Source organism: Bos javanicus, chromosome 15 (assembly GCF_032452875.1).
Source record: "Bos javanicus breed banteng chromosome 15, ARS-OSU_banteng_1.0, whole genome shotgun sequence".
Taxonomy (NCBI): Eukaryota; Metazoa; Chordata; class Mammalia; order Artiodactyla; family Bovidae; genus Bos; species Bos javanicus.
This window is the reverse complement of record NC_083882.1, coordinates 28,901,148-28,922,917: the sequence shown is the minus strand read 5'-3', so window position 1 is coordinate 28,922,917 and position 21,770 is coordinate 28,901,148. Positions and strand designations below refer to the sequence as shown.

At 52.1% G+C, this 21,770-nt stretch overlaps 1 protein-coding gene across 1 annotated transcript; it reads left to right on the top strand.

Annotated features, from left to right (window-relative positions):
* Nucleotides 1–1,480: 1,480 nt before the first annotated feature.
* Nucleotides 1,481–21,516, top strand: SCN4B (sodium voltage-gated channel beta subunit 4). Its single transcript, XM_061440456.1, has 5 exons — nt 1,481–1,857; nt 10,286–10,458; nt 11,892–12,120; nt 13,790–13,919; nt 17,898–21,516. The coding sequence occupies exons 1-5, from the start codon at nt 1,797–1,799 to the stop codon at nt 17,989–17,991; spliced, it is 687 nt and encodes a 228-aa protein (XP_061296440.1). The 5' UTR covers nt 1,481–1,796; the 3' UTR covers nt 17,992–21,516.
* Nucleotides 21,517–21,770: the final 254 nt, after the last annotated feature.

Sequence of the window (21,770 nt, the reverse complement as noted above, 5' to 3'; positions counted from 1 at the left end):
CAAATGAGGTTTCTGCAGAAGATTGCATAACTTGCTCAAGGTCGTCCAACAATAAACGCTGGAGCTGGGACTTGATTCCCCAGCGTATAGCTCCAGAGCCACTGTACCACTATCACAGCTATACTGAATCTTTCTCCCAGGAAAAAAAAGAAAAAACCACATAGACTTCCAGCATTTCCCATACAACCTCAAGGGGTCCATGATCTCTGAATCCCACCAAGGACCCTCAGGTCAAGAAGGTGGGTGGTGGGGGGGCTGTAGCAGGGGTCAGGCCACGAAGTGGAAGCAGGTTTCCAAGTGTGGAACCAGTGTCCAGACAGGCGAAGGATGGAGGGTCAGGAATGCAGACAGGACCTGCGGTGGAGGGAGGGGGCTGGAATGGTTGGGTAGGGGGCCGGAGGAGGAGAGCAGACGTGAGATACTAAACCACTGGGAATAGCACTGTGCGTGGGCGCATGCCTGGGAGTGTGTGTGCTCAGTCCTCAGGACTCTTTGCGACCCCATGAACTGTAGCCCACCAGGAATTCTCCAGGCAAGAATACTGGAGTGGGTTGCCATTTCCTACTCCAGGGGATCTTCCCGACCCAGGGATCGAAACTGTGTCTCTTCCGTCTCCTGCGTTGGCTGGTGGGTTCTTTACCAACCGAGGCACCCGAGACAGGCTCCCTTGTAACTCCAGAGGTTCTGGGAAAAAGCCCTCTGACCTGGCTGTGACCACCCCCCTCCTATCCCGGGCTAATCTACCCCCACTTCAAAACAGAGGCAAGCCTAAGAGAGTCTTCGAGGATTCTGAAGGACACAGGAAACCCTTGGAAGAGGGGGAAAAAGGGAGGTTCGAGGGTGGAGGGGGTGGCCTAGGTGGAAAAAAAGAAGTAGGGGCTCCCCAGAGGGTGAATCAGGGCTTGGACCCAACGGTAGGGCCTGGCCGGATTCCGTAACCAGGAGCATCAAGATTTCTGAGGAGTCCATAAAGCAATGGGAGAGGTTGGTGTGCGGTGGCAGGGGCAGTTTGCAGTTGGAAGCCGGGTCCGTGGGACCCTGTACAGCTGGGCTTCAAGGTTGCACACACGCGCGTCGGCGGCCGCAGTGTACATACAAGCCCGCACACGCCCACCGGCTGCGGCAGTGCCGGCTGCGGGCGACCGAGCGGTCCTTTCGCGGCCCCGGGAGAGGGAGCCGTTACCCAAACTCGTGTTCCCCAAAGCAGACATCGCAGCCTTCCAACACCCGAAACGCTCCACCTCGACTCCTCCCCAAACTATCCTCCTAATTGGCAGCTCAGCGCACGGGATGATGCGGGCGGCTGCGGGCGGCCCTGCAGTGCCAAGCCGCAGCCGCCCAGCCCAAGCCGGAGAGGAAGCAAGGGGGTGTGTGTGTGGGGGGGGTCGGTGCTGGGGGTGCGGCCGGCTCCCGGGGCTCCGGGACCTGGAGGCGGGGGCGCCCCGGGCTCCGCGGCGGCCACCGCCCCTCCTGCGGCTGGAGCGCTTCCAGAGCAGAGGCGCAGCGTCGCTCGCCTAGGTGCTAGCTCGGCGGGCCTCCTGGCCCTGCTCGCGTTCCTCCTCCGCGGGCTCCTCCTTCTCCTCCCGCGCCCCCGGCGGCCGCTCCCGCAGCCGGCTCCTCCTCTCCCTCCCTGCCTCCCCCTCCTCGCGCTCTCCGCGCTAACTTTCCCGAGCCCTGGCCAGCGGCGCAGAGCTCCCCGGCAGCCTCCGGCCCCACTGCAGACCGCGGGCTGCGAGCGCGGGTGTGCCCTGTATCCCGTCCCCGCGCCCCGGGGGCGCTCCGGAGAGAACAGAACGATGCCCGGGGCTCGGGACCAAGGCGCAGCCCGGGCGAGATGGCTGGGCATTGGGCTTTTGGGTAAGACAGACACCCGGCTTGGTTTCTTCTACCTCTTGCCCCAACCCTTCCCCCCTCCCCCTCCCCCCAGAGCAGGGAACACTTAGAAGAACAGCACCTTGGATAGGGTGGGCTTTGGAGCGCGGCCCCCAATGAGCGGCTCCAGCTACTTCCAGGACGCCGTTTGGACTGCTGAGCTGCCGGGGGACCTTGCGCCGTCCCCCGCCCCATCCCACCCGCCAGCCCGGAGATTAGTTCTTTGCTGTCTCTAGTGCGTTCAGCTTCAGGAGCTGGAGCTTGGGGCCGCAGAGGTTTAAGCCGGCTGGGCGAACGTGTCTGGGATCGGATGTAGGAGATGCCCGGTGGGTTGCACGTGTGGTTGTTGGGACGCTGGTTTCTACCCCAGCCCGGAGCCCCTTGCAACTTAGATGCGTGTTGCCCCGGCACTGGCGTGCACCAGTTCAAGGCGGGGGAGCGCCCCTTCCTCCTGTCCCTTTTCCGTTTGGCTCCTCTGCTGTCTACTTCCTCTAGTGCCCATTGCCTTCTCTGCAGACTGGATGGGGTTGGAGGGACTTGGAGGATCGTTCAAGCCCTCCTTTAAATTTTATTTATGTTTTTATGGCTCGAGACTTGTGGGAATCTTAGTTCTTCGACTAGGGATTGAACCCATGCACTCGGCAGTGAAGGCACCAAATCTTAACCACTGGACTGCCAAGAATTTCCCCCTTTTAGGAAGGATCCTGTCTCTCTTCTTAGGTAAAGATTCCATGGGGTTGGGCGGTGGGACCTGTTTAACCTGCTCTTGGCTCTTCATTTTTGGGATGAGTATGAAGACTAAGGAGGCACATCCGGAGACCACAGAAGGAACCCATGATTAGTGTCTATTTTATGCATATGATACTTTTGAACGTCAAACTCCCAGAGATTAGGGAATGACATTTAGTAGTCCAGAATGTAGCCTTTCAGAAGTCAAAGCTGGATTTCAGTGTAAGCCGATTCCATCTCTGGCACCTGCACCTCTTCCTGTTTATATTTGTCAGATTTGGCTTTTGGCAGCTCCCCTCATCGGGTTGGGCACACGATGTAAGCATTTGGGCTGAAAACAGGAAGACAGAAGTCTTTAAGGGTGGCCGCTGCTGCTTCTGCCGAGGTAAACCGTGTGCTGACCTGTCATGTTAGCACCTGGGGGTGGAGCGGGGATAAAGTATGTCCTTCACTCAGGAGCCGCTGCTTTTGTTACATCCCTACAGCTGGTGTTCTCTCTTGTAGCTTAGGCACAGGTGTGCTGATTCCACGGTGACCCTAAGAGGTGGGTCTCTGCGAGGCCCGAGGCTTCTCTTCATGGGCAGGGCACAGTGGCCCTCTGCTCCCCCTCATCCCATCTCTGATCACTGTGGCCATGGCAAGGGGAAGGGGTCACTGGGGAATTCACTCACACCACCATTAAACTAGCCTGCTTATCAACACCTCTGGCTTCCCTTTCTCCTATTGCCTGGTTGGCTGGTGGAATGTGAGTGCCAGAGTATTCATAGAAGTTGTCTTCTGTGGGGAACCCCACCATACACCGTGTGTGAGTGTGTGTGTGTGTACACGCCAAGGCACAGATTCTTGGTACTTTTCTCCAGGTGGAAACCCCCACATCCTCTAAGCACTGTTTGAGCTGATAGACTAGGGAGGGACAGAGGCCCATTGGAACAGGTAGCTACCCTCTGGGAGCCTGGGAGAGAGCAGAGTGATTCGTAGGGGGAGACCAGAAGACCTTAGAACTGGCCCCAGCTGCTCTGCCCCTTGCCCCTCTGGTCTGCCGAGGGAATACAACCTGAGTCCCTCCCTGGACGTTGCCCAGGCAGCCACCGATAAGACCTCGAAGTGGCATTGCTTTGAGCTTGGCATGAAGACACCATCCTTGGTCTTGGTCCAGGAGGGGAGATGCAGAGATGACTGGACAGCCAAGTAGAGCATCAGAGCTGGCAGGAGCTTTGGAAACCATAGCACAGAGCTCCCCTCAGGATGTAGAAACCACGGTCCAGAGAGGGAAGGTGACTTGCTCACTGGTGTGTAGCCAGTTGATGGCCAGGTAGGCCAGAATCCAGGTCTCTGGGGCTTTGTCACACCAACTTCCCTCTCAGTTAACCACAGTCTGCTGCGGGGGAAGGTCAGCAGGGGTCGTGCTGATGGACTGAAGAAGCAGTGAGCTCGGGAGCCTGAGTGTGGAAGAACAGAGGCTTAGGGGCCCAGAGCTGTTCTCACAACTATGGAAACTGGGTACAGAGTAGTAAGCTCCTAGGAGTCCTCTACCCCTCCAGCTTCCTCTCCCCACATCAAACTCAATCTCCTAGGCGAGATGAAACTGATTTTTGATAATCTGACCAGACGCTCCTTTCTTAAATTGAGACACAGTTTTCAAGACAGCAGTATTGCAACTGAGGCTAAAAGGTGTCAGTCCCTTCCTAAGCACGTGACTGGTAATGTATCTGTCCTACCCACTCCTTACTTGTTGCCTGATCTGCCTAATTGCTGCGATCTCTGTGTAATTATCACTTGTGAGGGTGCTCTGTTGCCCAACCCTCTTTCCCTGGGCATGTATTTATTAAGGACTTGTTTAATGAGAAGGCAATTAAGCAGAGGGTGTTTAGTCCCACTCAGAGGAAGGAAAAGGAAAGGGTAAATAAGCGGTTCATGGCAAAGAAGATGGGAAAGCAGGGAAGAGGAGAAAGATCCCAGGTTTGGGGATTCATTCTTTTTTTGGACATGCAGGCTTGTGGGGTCCCAAGTCATTACGGCTACTGTGGCGGGTGGGACCAGCATGTTAGGTAGACCCCAGGCACAGATTCTCCCACCTTGCCCCACTGCTGAGGGTGTAAGGATCTCTGCAGAAACCACACCCATTCCATGGCCTGCAAGAGGAGGGATGGGCACACTGCTTGGAATTGTTTGCAAAGCTGGTTTTGTTGAGCATCCAGCACTGTCTCAGGGGCATGTTTCTATCCTGGCAAAGCTCCTGGGGGTGGGCAGGAAGCCGGCAGGTTGCCTAGGGAGAGGGAGCTGAAACCTTTCCTCTGTCTTTGGGCCCAGGGGCCTTGCCTGGCTCAGCCCTGCCTCCCACAGCCCCCAGGGCCTGCACCCCAGGAGGGGTCTTGTCCTGCTGGCCTCGGCCCACTTTCTCCCTCCCAGCTCTTACTTTGAACCTGACTCCCCTGGGGCCAGTGTATCAGCTTCTCTATTAAAGTCAGCCGCGATTCTGCCTGCCTTGCCAGGCAAGCCCGGGGAGCTAAACTTAGAGTGTGCTCCACGCTGCCCCTCTTTCCTCCTCTCGGCCTAAGTTGGGTATCACTGTACCCGGATATGGGAAAAGGTGGCAGAAGATTTCTGCCTTGGCATTTGACTTGGAACGTCTGATGGTAGATATGAGATCCCCCTTGGTGTATTTAATAAGATTTGCCTGTACAAATATATTTTTACTTTAAATGGGAGGCCTGAGTCAATCCTTAGACATAATCGGGTGGGATAGGAGGGGGCCGATCAGAAAACAGCCAAGAAAATGGCTGTTCTGAGAACGGTTCGGCAGTTAGCGAGCAAAGACAAGGCTTAGGATTGAATTCCACAGGATCACGGGTCAGAGGACTTGTTCCCACCCATTCCAAGATGCAGGAAAGGGACCCCCAATCTGAAACACACACAAGATCACTTGAAATTCTAGAGTTTAGTTTGGGACAAAGAAAGTCCTTCTTTATCCGAGGAAGTAGCCACATGGAAATAATTACCTCCAGGAAGTAATACAGGGTGAAAGTATAAAACAGTGCTTGAATGGCTTGGAGATATTGTTGGCTGACACTGGTCCTTAAGTTGAGTGTCTTGGTTACATCTAGACCTACAGTGGAGGCCAGCCCTGTCCCTCTGCCTCCTTTTACACACCATGTTCCTCTACCTGCAGAGAGCCCAGGCCAGAGGGATGCACTCATTGAAGCCCTTCTCATGTTTTATAAGCTCATGTTTTTTTTTAGCTTTATACCAAGCTTAGAAGGTAGGAAAGACAGGCATCCCTGGTTTGAGGATGTAGCACCTCTGACTTTCTCAAGGTCAGCCAGCCAAGTGGGGTCTGCCATGTGCCTCCTGATACATGCATCCTGGCTTGGTCATCCTGCTGAAGTACCTCTCTGAGTCCTCTAGTGGGTCTAGATCTGACTCTGCCCCCTTCTCTCCCCACAGCACAGGCTCACAGGGAAGAAGGCACAGGACGCAGGCTTCTGGGTTTTCCCGTGCACGAGCCTCCCAGACACGGCCGATAAGACTTCTGTGTGCTGGGAGGGTGTGCAGTGGAGAAGCCAGGCTTGCTCCCCGTCTCTGATGCTTTAATTCAGGCAGGACTCTGAACTTCATCGTATAAACATCTCTGCCTTCCCTTTGTCCCTTCCAGGCTACGGTGGGAATGGTGATGCTTCACTCTGGGAGTCTGGGAGTCCTGAGTACATTAGAGTTAATTCATTCACACAGGCACACACACTAATCAGGTGGAAATGCGCACCGTCATGAGTCAGACCTTAGAGAAGTACTTTTCTCCTCTGTCCTGGACTGTTTTTTTGTTTTTGCTTCTATTTAAAGTGATCAAAAAGATTTCGCTTCTGATGGGTATCTCTGGTGCTTGGATAGTCTATTCCAGCTGAGGTTGGGGGGAAGGGGTTTGGCCCCTGACTTGGATCCCCCTGTCTCCCCTAGGATCCTGGACACTAGAGGCTGGTGCTGTGGTGCTCCCTGGAACACGTGCTCAGGCTCTGAGGGAGCACTGTAGGCATCAGGAAGCTCCTTCTGCTGAGAGCTTCACCACACTGCACTCCATTCTTTGGTTTGTGGAGGTGGTAGGGGTGGTGAGAAGCAAAACTGAGATCTCCCATCAGAAGGTTGTCTTCTTGGGACTTCCCAGGCAGTCCAGAAGCAAGCAAAACTCCTTGCTTCTACTGCAGGGGGTATGGGTTCAGTCCCTACGTGAGGAACTAAGATCCCACATGCCATGCAGTGTGGCAGAAATAAAAAAAAAGACAACCAAATTGAAGGCCATCTTTTAGGCAGGAGGGTGTAATCTCATGTCTGGCTCCTGTCTATAGATCTCTGGGGCAAGGTGGTGAGGGAGGGGAGAAATGAAAAGAAAACCAGGAGCTTTAAGGAGGGCTGGCCCTGATGGCGTTGTTCCCTTGGAGAGGCACCGTCACAGAGTGGTGGAAAGCAGAGCTTGGTCTGTAGTCTGCTTATTCCACTCACCAGTTGTGTGGCCTTGAGCAAGTTAATCTCTCTGAGGCTGTTTCTTCATTTTGCATGTTGGGGATAAAAATAATAACTACCTCATTTGGATTATCATGAGGATTAAATGAGACAGTGCCTGTAAAATGCCCATCCAATTTTACCATCAGTGCTCAATTCCAGATCCACCATTTATTATGTGACCCTGTGCAAGTGACTTAACCTCTCTGAGCCTCAATTGTATCATCTGTACAATGAGAAAAATGATACCCATCTTTCGGCATTCTAATCAGAGTTGAAGTTAATAGGTAGAAATCCTCTAGCACAGTGGGGCCCAAAGTGTCATCTCTGATTGCAGCATTTTCTGGGAACCTCTTAGAAATGCAAAATTTCAGGCTCCAGTCTAGGTGCTGGATCTGAAACTGCTGGGGTGGGGCCGGCGGAGCTAGCTGTAATCACCTCCAGGTGATTCTGATGCTTTGTGAAAGCCACTGCTCTAGAACAATCCCTGGCACAGAGGAGCTGATCAAAGATTGAAGGCTAATTGAAATGACCCCTCAGCACTAACTGGAACTCTGGTGGGCAAAATCTGCTGTTTTAGGATGTAAGGTAGGGCTTTCTTGCTTTGGGATGCTAGAAATGTCTCTTGTTGACCTTTGTGTGTATGTGCTAAGTTGCTTCAGTCATATCTGACTCTGTGCTACCCTATGGACTGTGGCCTGCCAGTCTCCTGTGTCCATGGGATTTTCCAGGCAAGAATACTGGAGTGGGGTGCCTTTCCCTCCTCAAGGGGATCTTCCTGACCCGGGGATCGAACCTGAACCCATGTGTCTTACATCTGCATTGGCAGACGGGTTCTTTACCACTAGCACCATGTGGGAAGCCCCTCTGTTGACCTTAGGCAAGTCACCAAACCTGTCTGTGTTCAGTTGCCGTGTCTGCAATATGGAGCTATTACGGTACATCACTCAGAGCGTGGCTGTGGGGGTTATATGTAGCCGGCACATAGTAAGTGCTGAGCATATACCAGCAGTTGTTGATAGCTGTTGATCCTGGACTATGGGTTGTTATTTCTGAGCTTTGTGTTAAGAGCAGTCCGCTTTGCCTTCAGAAGTAAAGAGGACATGAAGAAGCTGAGGGAGTCCTAAGGGCAGAGTTGGGCCTCCAGCTCTCCATGGAGCTCCTCTTACTTACTTAAGGCCGCACCACATGGCAGGCGAGATCTTAGTTCCGCAACCAGGGATTGAAACTGAGCCCCCTGCAGTGGGAAGTGCAGAGTCTTAACCACTGGACTGATGGAGAGGTCTCCTTCTTCTAAGTTAAAAAGCATTGCCCAGGTGGCACTAGGCATCCTTATCTCGTGTGTGCAAACCAAGAGGAAGCTGGTTTATGATGTATCAATACAATGAGGAAATTAAGTTTGATGAAAGAGGTCCTTCCCTGAGAATGAGGATGGGAGCAAGGTTGGCAACTTTAAAACAAAGACTGGCCCTATCTGTCTTGGGAACAAGAACAGTTCTGGGAATTGCCTGCAGAGCTGGGAGCTGACTGGCCTGAGAGGGGTTCTCAAGTGGCTCAGCCACTAAACCCAGTTAGTTTAGCCAAGTCTCCTCCCATTTGGGGTCTTGGTTGTCCCATCTCTAAAATCAGGCAGTGGCAACTTAGTGTCTCTAAGCTGAAACCATCCGGGTCCTTTAGGCTCTGACACTGTGGGAACGCCAGGCTGGTGGTCCAAGTAGTTGAGAGAAGCTACAGTCTGGGAAGAGATGCCAGGGAAACTTTGGCATAGGAGGTGGTACAGCCAGGTGTCTGCTCTCAACTGCCCAACTGGAGTCACACTCCAGTTCACATTTACCTCTGGAAGTTGTAGGACTTTGACCAAGGCACAGGGCACTTTGCTCTTCTGAGCCTTATCTTTCCCACCTGTAAAATGTGATTAATAAGACCCTCCTTCCAGGTGAGAGGTGAAGATGCTATGAAATTACTCACACGCAGCCTTAGCCAACATCTCTGCTCAGGAAAAGGTCATTATTCTCAGCATCACTGGGAACCTGAGAAGGACTCTGAGTTCTCACCCGGGGTGACCCTGGTTCATTCAGGGGCAAGGACAGCTAGTGTCTAATTCTGAAACCCCTTCTCCTCATGACCTTGAGGTACAGTGGGGTTGCCTCAAGGACTCTGTAGGACAGGAGGGCCAGGTTCTCTTACAAGAACTCACAAACTCACAAGGCAGGACCCAGAGGCCATGAGTGGAAATTCACAACTGCCACCTGCTCAACTGGCAGTGATGGCATTGGACTGGAAGGTGTGGGAAAGAAGGGGGTAGGGGTGGGGATGGTCCCCGCAGTGGGGCTGCAGGGGGTCGGGGGGCTACTCTGGGTCCAGAGGGGACCATGGGTGCAGCGCCCACTCCAGCCACCGGCTTGCAAGCATCCTGCTGCCCTGAGTCGGCCTCCATCAAGTGTCTCCCGCCCTCACTTTCTCTGAGGTTATTGCTTTACTCCCTCTGATTTCACGGCTGCTGACTGATGCCAAGACATCCCCGTTCCACCCCACCCTGCGGGATGCCCTCTAGGTCCGCCTTGTCTCTCTTTTCTTCTCGAGGTCCCTTTCGGTGGTGGAGCAAGGTCCAGCGGGAGGCATCCCCCTGCCTCTTGGCCCCTTGGGGCAGGTGGGAGCCGCCAGGGTCCGTGATGAGTGGCCGAGGAGCCGGTGTCTGCCGTTTTCCTTTTAGCCACCTCAGGAGACCTGCTCAGCCTCCCAACACCCCTGCCCCGCCAAATCCCGAAAATATCACGAGGGAGTGGCGCACAGCCCTTGGGGAGATTCCCAGCGCGAACAGGAGGCGCAGGTTCTGCACTTGGGGGCCACAGGGACCACATCCGCTGGTTAAGGGGCGCGGACTCGCGGCACGGAGGCCGGGACCTGGTTTTCCTGGGTTGGGGTGACCCCTGGTGGTCACTTAGAGTGTCACAAGGGTTACTAACAGGCTCAGAAGTCCATCCAGCTCAGGCCAACAGGGAGAATCACCGAGGTGGTCCAGGCAGAGTCGGTTAAAGTGAAGAGAACCATCTTCCTAATATTGACACGGAGGGCAATAGAGACATCCCTGCCTGACCATGCCACTGCACTCCACCGGAGAGGTCCCTTCCAGGGCTGCAGGCTGGAGGTTCTGGTGGGGTTTTTACTCAGGGAGGTGGTGCCCCTCACACAGGTCTCTTCCTGCTCCCGGTGTCCCTGTCGCTGGAGGTGTCAGTGGGAAAGGCCACCACCATCTACGCTGTCAACGGCACGGAGATCCTGCTACCCTGCACCTTCTCCAGCTGCTTTGGCTTCGAGAACCTACACTTCTGGTGGTCCTACAACAGCAGTGATACATACAAGATCGTAAGTAGCCGGAGAAGGGATGGGGCAGCTCAGATCCTCCTCCGGGGTTTGACCCCTCACCCCTGCCTCCAACCCCAGGCTATGGTCCTTTCTGGACTGACCCCTCAATGATGGTCTCCAGGGATGCATCTTTGGTCACCCTCACCTTTTATTTATTTTAAAAATACACGTATTTCGTTCTTTTTGGCTGCACTGGGTCTTTGACATTTTCTTTGGTTGCAGCTAGTGGAGGCTACCTTCTAGTTCGGTGCACGGGCTTCTCACTGCAGTGGCCCCTCTGGCTGTGGAGCAGGGGCTCTGGGGCACATGGGTTCAGTAGTTGTGGTGCACGGGCTTAGTTGCCCCGTGGCATGTGGGATCTTCCCGGACTAGGGATTGAACCCGTGGCCCCTGCATTGGCAGGCAGATTCTTAACCACTGGACCACTAGGGAAGTCTCTCTCCCAGTATTCTTTCCAGAGCCTGTCTAGACAGATCTATGTGGGAAGGATGCTTAGATTTTTGTTGCTAGAATTTGGGGTGGAATTCCTGTCTAGAGTCCTCTGTCTGGTCTGAAGAAATACCGGAAACTTGGTTAGCTGGTGTAAATATTAATAATTTAATTTAAAAAGCAGAAGAGACAAGACATTTGGAAGACTTGGAGACGGAGAATGAGAAGAGTCCAAACAGGAGAAGGGCTGGGGAATAGGCCTTGGAAGGATGGAAGGGGATGCTGGAGAAGAGAAGGGTCCAGGGCTTTGGCTGGGGGTGGGGATGGAGAGTCAGCAATTGTTTTTTAAATGTTTCTTTACATATTTGACTGCACCAGATCTTAGTTGTGGCAAGCAGGATCTTTAGTTGTGGCATGTGGGATCTAGTTCCCTGACCAGGGATTGAACCCAGGCCACCCTGCATTGGGAGTGTGGAGTCTTAGCCACTGGACCACCAAGAAAGTCCCAGCATGTGCTTTTTGAGTACTCTGCAACCTAGTAGGGGACTGGAAGTCACAAGAGACCAACTCTGGATGTAATTAAACACTGAACTCAGAGGGTGCCGATGCACTGCCCTGTGGGATTGATCCACATCTTGATGGAGGGTCAGAATTCAGGCAGATAGGGGATGAGGTGCTAGCAAAAGCTGGAAGGAATGACAGAGGGAAGCGAGTGTGGTATTAACAGGCTTTTATGTGGTATTAAAAGGCTTTTATGAAGAAAGCAGTAAAAGTCATGCTACATTCTAGGGAGACCTTAGTAACAGAAATTGGGTTTAGCCTGAAGCAAGTAAAATCCAGGTTAGACAGACAGATCTATCGATAAGCGTGGGAAACCAAGGGGAAGGGCTCTTCCTGACCTGGGCAGGAAGGTGCCCAAGGAGTGGGCTGGAGTGATGTCATGACTCTAGAAAGGACTCTGATTTTTTTCTTGGCCCCCTCCTTGCTCCCATCTTCCCACACAGCTCATAGATGGGACTGTGAAGAATGAGAAATCGGACCCCAAGGTGAAATTGAAAGATGATGACCGCATCACTCTGGAGGGCTCCACAAAGGAGAAAATGAACAATATTTCCATTTCGCTGAAGAACCTGGAGTTCAGCGACACGGGCAAATACACCTGCCACGTGAAGAACCCCAAGGAGAATGATTTTCAGCACCAGGCCACCATCTTCCTCCAAGTTGTTGATAAATGTATGTAATGGGTCAGGGACAAGGGCAATGGCGTTGGAAGGACGGGGCTGGGGGTGGGTACCCATCTCAGTGTAATGGTGAAATGGACCATTGGTGTTTTCTTTCACTTTATGCTTTCAAGGGCAACTGGAGTTACATCTGGAAACTCGAATAACTTAGTGTGAATACTTATTCTGCCACTGAATAGCTTAAGATATACACTGAGGCCCTCTGAGCCTTGTTTTCCTCATATGAAGATCTGCCTTCTCTTAGGGTTGCTGTGAGAGTTCCAGAAGCTATATGGAAGTGTGTTGTGAAGTTCTCCTTATGTGTTGATTATTACTGCTCTTGTGTATTCTGTTAGCAACAGCTGATTGAATGCCATGCAGGACCAAAAAGTGCTATGAATGATACACTCAAAGAATTGACAGGTCAGGGTAGGACAGAAGACAAGTAAACACATAACTGAGATGGGGCAAAGCATGCAAAGCCAAAGCGAAGGAGATTAAAAATATATTTATCTATTTATTTGGCTGAGCCAGATCTTAGTTGAGGCATGTGGGCTCTTAGTTGCCACATGTGGGATCTAGTTCCCTGACTAGGGCTTGAACCAGGACCCTCTTCATTAGGAGCTCAGAGTCGTAAGTTCCAGTAGAGATTGATAAGAATGGTCTCTCCTCTCTGGGGCTTAAGTCCTGGTTGAGGGGATTCCAATCCGACAATGGTGGAACAATTAGACAATGAGGAAACATGTGATGAGGGTATCCCATGACCCCGACACTGGACGTGTTTAGAGAAAGGGCTGAAGGAGTTAAGACTGGGTGGGCATCATGGAGAGGGGAGCCTGGAAGGCTGGCGAGGCATGGAAGCAGAGAAAAAGGAAGGAAACTTGCTTAAGCATCCTGATTGTGTTGTGTTTCTTGTGTTCCTGGGGATCCACTGCTCTCCTGGATGATGTGGGATTCCTGCAGAGAAGATGCTCATGATTCTGCAATTTTTTGGAGTTAGGGCCATTAAGATTCTCAGGTGGGTTGGATATAGGGGTTTGAGAAAAAGAGAGGAGTCAAGGATGACTCCAAGGATTTTGGCCAGAGCAACTCAAAGGATGGTGTTTTCTCAGCAGAGATGGAGGAGATTGTGGGTGGAACAGGTTTGGGAAGTCAGGAGGTCAGTTTTCAGATGAGGGAACTGAGGCTAGAAGGGTTAAGTGACCAGCTGTAGGCTATCAGTGACTATTGGTGACCAGCTCATTAGTGACCGTGGAAATCCTGTTGTTGAAATCCAGATTACCTGGCTACTGTGTCTTCTGGCCGCATAAGAGGTATTGCAGGGAGACTCTCAATTTTTTCCTTTTGGGTAAAAGGAAACCTAGAAGGAGGCAATGAAAGTCTCATGCTTGAGGGTCAAGTCAAACCTGGATGCTGTGGTCCCCAAGTCTGAGTTATTCCAGAACTTGTTGTGTGGGTGTCTGCGGGAGGGAGTATGTGTGGAGCACAGGGGGAGAGGGATGACTTCCTGTTATGCCTTAGCCTGACGGATGCCATATTCTAGCTTCTCCTGCTTCCTGCTGGGGTGGGCGTGTCCCAGATGCCCAGGTTGGAGGCTGGGGAGCTGCTGGGCTGCCGTGGTGCTCCAGGTGACTCCTGCTCTCCTTCTCCACCCCTCTTCTTTCCCTTCTCTGACCATGAAGTGGAAGAAGTGGACAACACTGTGACCCTCATCATCCTGGGTGTCGTGGGCGGGGTCATTGGGCTCCTCATCTTCATCCTGCTGGTTAAGAAGTTCATTGCCTTCATCATCAAGAAGACTCAGGAGAAGAAGTAAGTTGACTCCTGCCTTCCCACTGGCCCGCCACCCATTCTCATCTCATGGGTGTTCCAGCATCCTCTCATCCACCATCATATATCCCCATCTGCCTTCATCCTTCCATCTATCTCCTAATCCCTCCTCTCTTCCTAATTCTTCTACTCTCTTTTTTATCCCTGCCCCGCTCCTTTCATCTTTCAGCCTTATTCTTCATCTCACTCCCTTTCCCCCATCCGCTCAGGAGGTGTTTATTGAATACACTGACTTCACTGAGAACATACATACAACTCATCTGCTCTTCCTCATTCCCCCGTCTTCCTGCCCATCCCGTTATTTGTACCATCTCAATCTAAAGTCCTACCAAAGGCTTTAAAATGCATTTTTTTTTTTTAGATCAGGGGAAATAATGAGATTCTGCATACAGAAACTCTAAAATGGAAAGATCCTTCTAGGGTGATGGGAGTCTTTTATTGTGAAATTCTGAAAATTCAAATGAAGGAGAGAAAAACAGTCTAAAAAGGCTGATATGACTACCCGGGAAGCCCTAGGACAAATTCAGGTATAAAGACAGATATTTGTAAGAGGAACGAGAAGAAAGATCGGGAGGTACAAAGGGTGCGGCCCACACTTACCCAGAATTGCCAGAGCTGGCAGGTTCCATGATTGAATGCTGCAAAACCCAGAGCAGACCAAAGGCATTTGAAAGTTGTGTTCTTGGCAAGAAAGATGAGATGAGGCAGGCCTTCCATTGAAGCAGAGAGGGTGAAAGTAAGTAGGAGAAACAAGGGAGAAGCAGAAGATAGAAGGAGAAGATCTGTTGGGGTTGGCTTCATGCTGCTTTGTTGAGAAGAAATTAGGCTGAAAAGGGCACTGGTCAGAAAGGAAGGCAGCTGAAGGCAGGGAGAGAATTTTAGAGATTGGCAGAGGGGAGGGAGAGCTGGGAGGACTGGTTGCGATGATGAACTCTTGGGCTATCTAGCTGCATCATGGCCAGAGGCTGGGAGGATTTCAGAGATCTTGAGAGGAGTCTGGAGCATGGATTCAGACCAAATTGTGTTTTTAATAATCAGTCTTACTATTGCTGGTGAGAAAATTTGGAGAACAAAGAGACATTTGTGGTCAGCCTTGCAAGATGGATATGAGTTAAGTCCCAGGGAGGGTGAAGAGAAGGTTGTTCTGTAGGGGGAACTGCTGAGAGCAAAGACAGCCAGCCTGGGAAGCGAGCATGTTGTGGAGAACAGGCGTTTGTGGTTGCTGTTGTTGAGAGAGTGGGGGTGGGGTCAGGAGGAAGGGGGGAAACCCGCAAAGGGGGTGGGGACAGACCCTTGAGGACCCTTGAGGCTGAGATTGGCTTTCCTCTGACCACAGGGGAGCTGGGGAGGGCTTGCAGGGCCTGGCTTCATCAGAGGACCTGGAAGAAAGGGTCTGGTGTTGGTGGGCACAGGGACTGGGAAGGCAGAGGCTAGAGGTGGGAGACAGGCCAGGAGGAAGCCTGAGAGGGTCCTCTGAGCAGCGAGGTAGGCCTGCGTGACAGTAAAGATGTGGTGGCTTCCTGAGAAGAAGGGAGGTGTGGGGCAGCATCTTATGATCAGTTCTGGGCTTTCACATGTGAGGGTGTTCCCTCTGCCTCGAACGTCTCCTCCCTCTTTTCCTGCTCATCTTTCTTGGTCTCAGCTTAAATGACGCTTCCAAAGGGCCCTCCCTGACCCTAGAAGGAGCCCTCTTAGGCTGAGTCCCTCCCTGGCATGCCCCACCCCCGTCCTGCCATTTACTGCATTGTGCTGCAGGTACTTGTTTAATAGCATATTCCCTGGAAGACTGCAGGTTTTTGGAGAGCAGGCACCTTGTCAGTTGGACACCTTTGTAGCCTGACACAGTGCCTGGTAGCTAGCAGGGTCTTTGGAAAGAAATATGGATGGTTAGGTGGATAGGAATTGGCTAGACTGACCATTCCTTAGGTTTAGAGATAGGCAGGTAGATAGATAGATGATAGACCCATCTGAATAGGGGTCTTTAGTGGTATGTCACAGGCTCTGTTTGTTCATTGTTATTACTGATTTAAACTACACTAAGAATGACATGGGCTCTGGTGGCTCAGGGGTAAAGAACCAACCTGCCAATGCACTAGACACAGGTTCGATCCCCGGGTTGGGAAGATCCCCTGGAAAAGGAAATGGCAACTCACTCCAGTAGTCTTGTCTAGGAAGTCCCACGGACAGAGCAACCTTGTGGGCTACAGTCCATGGGGTCGAAAAGAGTTGGACACGACTTAGTGACTAAACAACAACAACAACAGGAATGATACGCTTATCAAATTTCCAGAAACCTAGCCACTGTATTGGATGGATAACAAAATTGGGATCTGGGAGGATATTTTTTTATTTTTTTTTAAATTGAAGTATAGCTAATTTAGTGTTGTGTTGGTTTGCTGGAATCACAGCAAAGTGGTTCAGTTGTACATACCTACATATTTGTTCTTTTTCAGATTCTTTTCCATTGTGGTTTACTATCAGATATTGAATATAGTTCCCTGTGCTATACAGTAAGGCATTGTGGTTTATCTATTTTATATAATAGTAGTTTGTATCTGTTAATCCCTAATTTATCCCTCCCCCTTTGGTAATTATAAGTTTTTTTCTATCTCTGTGATTTTCTGTTTATGCTTTGTAAAGAAGTTCATTTCACTCATACTTTAGATTCCACATATAAGTATATATGGCGTTTCTCTGTCTGATCTACTTCACTTAGTGTGATAATCTCTATGTCCATCCATGTTGCTGCAAATGCATTATTTCATTATTTTTATGGCTGAGTAATATTTCACTGTATACATGTACCACATTTTCTTTATTCATTCGTCTATGGATGGACATTCAGATTGTTTCCATGTCTTGGCTATTGTAAATAGTGCTGCTATGACCTTTGGGGTGCATGTATCTTTTTGAATTAGAGTTTTCTCTGGATATATGCCCAAGAGTGGGATTGTTGGATCATATGGCCAACTCTATTTTTAGTTTTAAAAAACTAAACCTCCAAACTGTTTTGCATAGTGGCTGCACCAATTTACATGCCCACCAACAGTGTAGGAGAGTTCCCTTTTCCGGATTTAGGAGCATAGGCTGGAGGTATAGACTAAATCCTGCAAGATGAAATTGATGAAGATGAAATGTTAAATCTCTCCTGAAGGCCTCAAACTCAGCTACACAAGCCCAGGGTGAGGCTAAGATGTAGTTTAGTGACAGAAGCCATGAAAAAGACTTGGAAGTTTTCATGGGCCAAAACGTAGGAGTAATGCAGCAGTCAGGTCTTCTCTGGAGCACCCTGTGCGGCCTGGCCACTGCTGTTGGGGGGTCTTGTACTTAAGACTGGAACATGCCCAGCACAGGGTGGCCGGGGTGGTGCCTGTTCTAGGGGGTATTCCCACCTGCCCACCTCTCCTTCCTCCTGCCCCATCCCCCGCCTCTGCCCGCACCTGCCTACCCTTCCATCTCATTTTGCTACCTCTAGTCCCAGAGAACTTCAGGAGGAAGGGCCTGCAGGGCCTGGGTGAGGAGCTACTTGCCCTGGGCATCCTGTCTGCTGGCCTGGACCCTTCCCCTGGCTTGGCACAGCCTGACATCTACCCTGGTTTGGGCTCCCCTCATTACTGACCCCTGGGAGGAGTGACTGGTACCCTTGCCCTCTGCCATGTTGAGATGACCTGGTGATGCTGGCCTTACTGAGTACTTCCTGTGGCTCAGGCACTGTTCCAAGTGCTCCCTGGCTCCTCCCAGTAATCCCATGAAGAAGGGGCCATTGCAGCCATTTTTTAGACAAGGAAATGGAGGCAGAGAGGGTGGGCGATCTGGCCTCTGGCTACCGTGGCACTACAGAAGGCCAGGGAGAGGCTCGGGGCTGGCACAGGGGGCCATGGCTCCCCTCCCACACAGTTTTACCCACTACTTGGCTCTCTCTCTCACCACTGCCTCCCCTCTCTCCTTTCTCCCTCTCAGGAAGGAGTGCCTCGTGAGTTCCTCAGGGAACGATAATACCGAGAATGGGTTGCCCGGCTCCAAGGCGGAAGAGAAAGCACCAACCAAAGTGTGAGCCCTGCGTGGGGCCAAGCAGCTGCTGGGAGCCTCACTTTCCTACGATGAAGCCGATGCTTGAGCCGTGTCCGTGACCCCATGTGCCTGAGACATCTGCTGCTTGGCTCGAACTGTAGTCTTCCCCGGGCGGGGAGAAACTGGGGTCCTGTCCCGCCTGCTCCACCCCCTACCTCCCACCAGGGCTCCCCAGGGACAATGGCTGGCCAGGGAAAGGAACCCGCGGAAGGTTCGGGAAAGGAAAGGAGGGGCTGAGGCGGTGTGGATGGCCTGTTCCCCGACACCGGGGTAGATGGTCTTCAGTGCCCCCCACCCTAGATGAGGAGCACCTTGGTTTTCCTCCTAATGTCTCTTTGTGAGAGACTTGGGGGGTCGCCGAGGGCTGCCCCAGTAGTTGGACCCTGAGTATGGAAGACTAACCCTTTTATGGCGGGAGTGGCCGGAGGACTCTCTACAGGCTCTGGGGGTTGGGGGCTGCTGGAAGGATCCTGCAGGGAGAGGCTTCGATGGATACCTGGTTCCCCATGTCCCTCCAGTGAGGAACTTCCCTCCCCCTACGCCGACCCCTGGGTGCCTGCCTGCCTTGGTTCTTCCCCTTCTCCCCCGCTGCTCGGAGTCCCTGAAGACTCCCAGCTAGGGCTGCCACTTTGTGTTAGGGGGTCCTAGCCCACCTGGTCTGCTTTTCTAATCTCTGGGTTCCGAAGGGCTCATGAATGGGTCCCTCAGGCTGTCCCAGAGCACTGGGCGCCACTTATTTCTTTCCTAGAATTTCTGTTCGGGGCGTCAGGGCCGCAGAACGCCCACCAACGCCGGCTGCCCCTTCTCCTTGGCCTGGCAGGACCGTGGCCGCTCGTGGGAACTCCCAACCGGCTCCGCCCTGCTGCTCTTCCTCCGAAGCAGCAGGTGGCGCCATCTCGCTTGAGGAGCTGCTCGCTCCTGTGTTCCTCTCGCTTCTCCCCTCCCAGGGTTGTTCACCTCCATCCCCGGGTCAAGGCTTGCCTTCGCCTCAGGGACCCTCTTGCTTTGGGTGAGAGGGCTCTTGGGTTTAATGGCTGCTTCCTGCTCAGCTGTCTCCTCCATCCTCAGCCTGGGGTGGGGGAGGGGCAGGTAGAGAGTGCCCACAGTTTTCCTCTGCTTTTCCACGCACTGGTTTGCACACCCCTTGTGTGTGGGGTTAGACTGTGCCTTAGCTCCTGAGTCCTGGCTCATAACGTCTTCGACCCCTTCCTTCAGCCCACGTGGAACAGCCAACTCTGGTGGGGCCCTGGTGAGGGGTCCCCAGCCGCCCACACTCAGGGTCAGGCAAGGGACCGGGGAGCTAACGCCCCCTGGGCCAGCAGCTGAGTCCTGGGGGCATCTGCCAAGTGCTCCCTGGGGCCCTGCCATGTCATGGTGTTGCCCCTGTGAGTTGATGAAGTGGGGGATGGACGGGGCTGTGATCATGGAGGAATCCACCATCTGCTTCCACCTCGATCTCTCATTAAATTTCTGACACTCTGTCCTTTGGGGCCCTGGGAGGAATGAGAGGGGAGTAGCCCCTTTTTCAAAGTGTATGGGGACTGCCTAAGGGCTCTCCCTGCCAAAAATCAGCAGTGAACATCCCAGCAAGGGCCCACTCAGATCTGCTTCTGTCCCTTGTGTCTTCCTTCTCCCATCCTGGGCTCAGGTTCAGGCTTTCCTGTCTTTAGGAGCAGTCAGACCAGAGCCACCAGTTATTCTGGAAACGTATTAGGTTTCCTTCATTTAGAACCGTTTTCTTTTCCTTTCCCAGCTTCAGCATTTGGACAGGCTTGGGCTCCTCTGACTTCCCTGAGATGAAACCAAGGCATACAGAGTATGGGAGAGGGAGAGCATCATCCTCTGTATTCCTGGGTCTGCTGCTGACTCATAGGCAGATCATGTAACTTCTCTTGGCTCAACTTTTCCTATCTGTAAAATGGGGTAATAATACTTACCTACTTCACAGGACTGTAAGACTTGGAAAGTTTTGGTTTAAAAATGTCTTTTTGGCTTGGAAAGGGATTTAGGAGTTCAGGTATCAAAGTTGGAGGGAGTGTTCCAAGTCTATCCTGTCCTCTGCGTCCTATCCCTATAGTGCACACACTCACACACACACATACACACATTCTCACTCTTTTCTGTCTCTCTCTTCCCACCCACCCCCTGCCCTTAGAATTATTTTAGCTTTTGTAATGTTAGAAACCTTGGCTCTGATGCTTAAAGCTTCTTGTCCATGGCTTTTGTTTGGTAGTTTTCCATAGAGGTGATTGGAACTGTAGAGGGGGACACTTTAGGTTGCTCTAAGGCCTGAGGACTCATGGCTACTGCCGTTTAATGAGCGTGAGGGCTAAGGATGTTCAACTCAGTCCCCACAACAAAGACTGTCCTGCCCCAAGGCTGGGATTATACCCATGGAGAAGCTCTGGCATGAACTTGCAGTGGAAGATGTGTGGGCAAAGCCATCTTCCCAAGCAGACCCTCAGCGCGTGCAGGTCTCTGAGAGGGATCTTCAGGGGCTGGTGAGGGTGTTTTCAGGGTGTGTGGGCTAGAGAGCATTCACAATATTGAACTTGGGAGCCCAGGACACATGCAGTTTCGCTGACACTAAAGTCAGGAGACCACAAACAAAGTCTTTCCCACTCCCCCTTCCTTGACCCCCAAGTAGGACCTGAGCATTCCAAGCCTTGGGATTCTCCTGATGTAGGAATTGTGTAGAAGGCAGCCAGAACGAGCCTGGAGAGGTCTGGGAGGACAGCTGGTGGAGCTCAGACTTTCACATCTGGCTGGCTGCCCACAGCTGGATGCAAAGGGAGGGGTGTAAGAGCAAGCTCCTGAGATGGGGGCAGCCGAGGGTGTGCCTGTGTGGACTGAGCGTGTGGAAATGCGTGGCTGTGGGGTGGGTGGGCCATGCATGGGCATGCGGATGTGTGGAGCTATGTATAAAGGCTGAGTGTGCCTGAGATGGGGGAGCTTCTATACATTTCAGAGCCATCTTTCCTGTTGGGGCACCTGGAATCTGAGAAAGAATAAGAGACAGAGGGAGAGACCAGCTGTGCTCCTGGGCCGCATAACACACCATGATGCCATCTCACTGTCACAGCTGCCGTCAGAGTGTGGGGGGGAGGGGGTGCTAGGAGAGGGGACTTCTCTGGGGGAAATCCTACAGCTTGCTTGACTACTGTGTCCCAGGGAGTCCCCACCCTCCCACCTCCCACCTGATACGCAGTGCTTTCGACTATCTTATGCATGGTTTATCCCTCTGGCTTGGATAACAACAATACTCATAGTCAATTTCCTGTAAAACTATAGATCAAAACAATGCAGCACAAACGGGCCTTGTGGGGGCGGGCCTTAGATCTGCGGGTGCCTCTGGGAGGCGCAGATGTGTACACACCAAGCACTTACTTGTGTTCAAGCACAGAACGAACGTGAGCTGACTGACTGTCTTGCCTTGACAACATGTTTTGCTTTGTAGAATTTTATTTAGTTTTGCCTTGGATGAAATAAAAATTATGTTTAATAGAAACAGTTTGGGGTTTCTATCCTTGGCTAATTGGAAGTTGGGGTCCAGTTTTATTACTTTGCCAGCTGAGCCTCAGTCTCCTTGTGTCTGAAACGTCCCCTGCCTTGGTGAGATACCAGATGTAAAAAGTCTAAGAATGTCTGCTGTATTCATAGGCATTCAGGTTGTATTAGTGCTGATAGTACTTCTCCTTCCCCGAAGAAGGTGCAAAGATGGCCCTCTGATACTGGAATCGTTACCAGGGCCTTCCCTGTACT

What these genes read in the sequence shown, in the direction of transcription:
- SCN4B (XM_061440456.1), top strand. Translation starts at nt 1,797, where the DNA reads ATGCCCGGGGCTCGGGACCAAGGCGCAGCCCGGGCGAGATGGCTGGGC. An exon ending in CCTCCAAGTTGTTGATAAAT is followed by an intron (nt 12,121 to 13,789) that starts GTATGTAATGGG and finishes CTGACCATGAAG; the next exon opens with TGGAAGAAGTGGACAACACT. An exon ending in AAGAAGACTCAGGAGAAGAA is followed by an intron (nt 13,920 to 17,897) that starts GTAAGTTGACTC and finishes TCTCCCTCTCAG; the next exon opens with GAAGGAGTGCCTCGTGAGTT.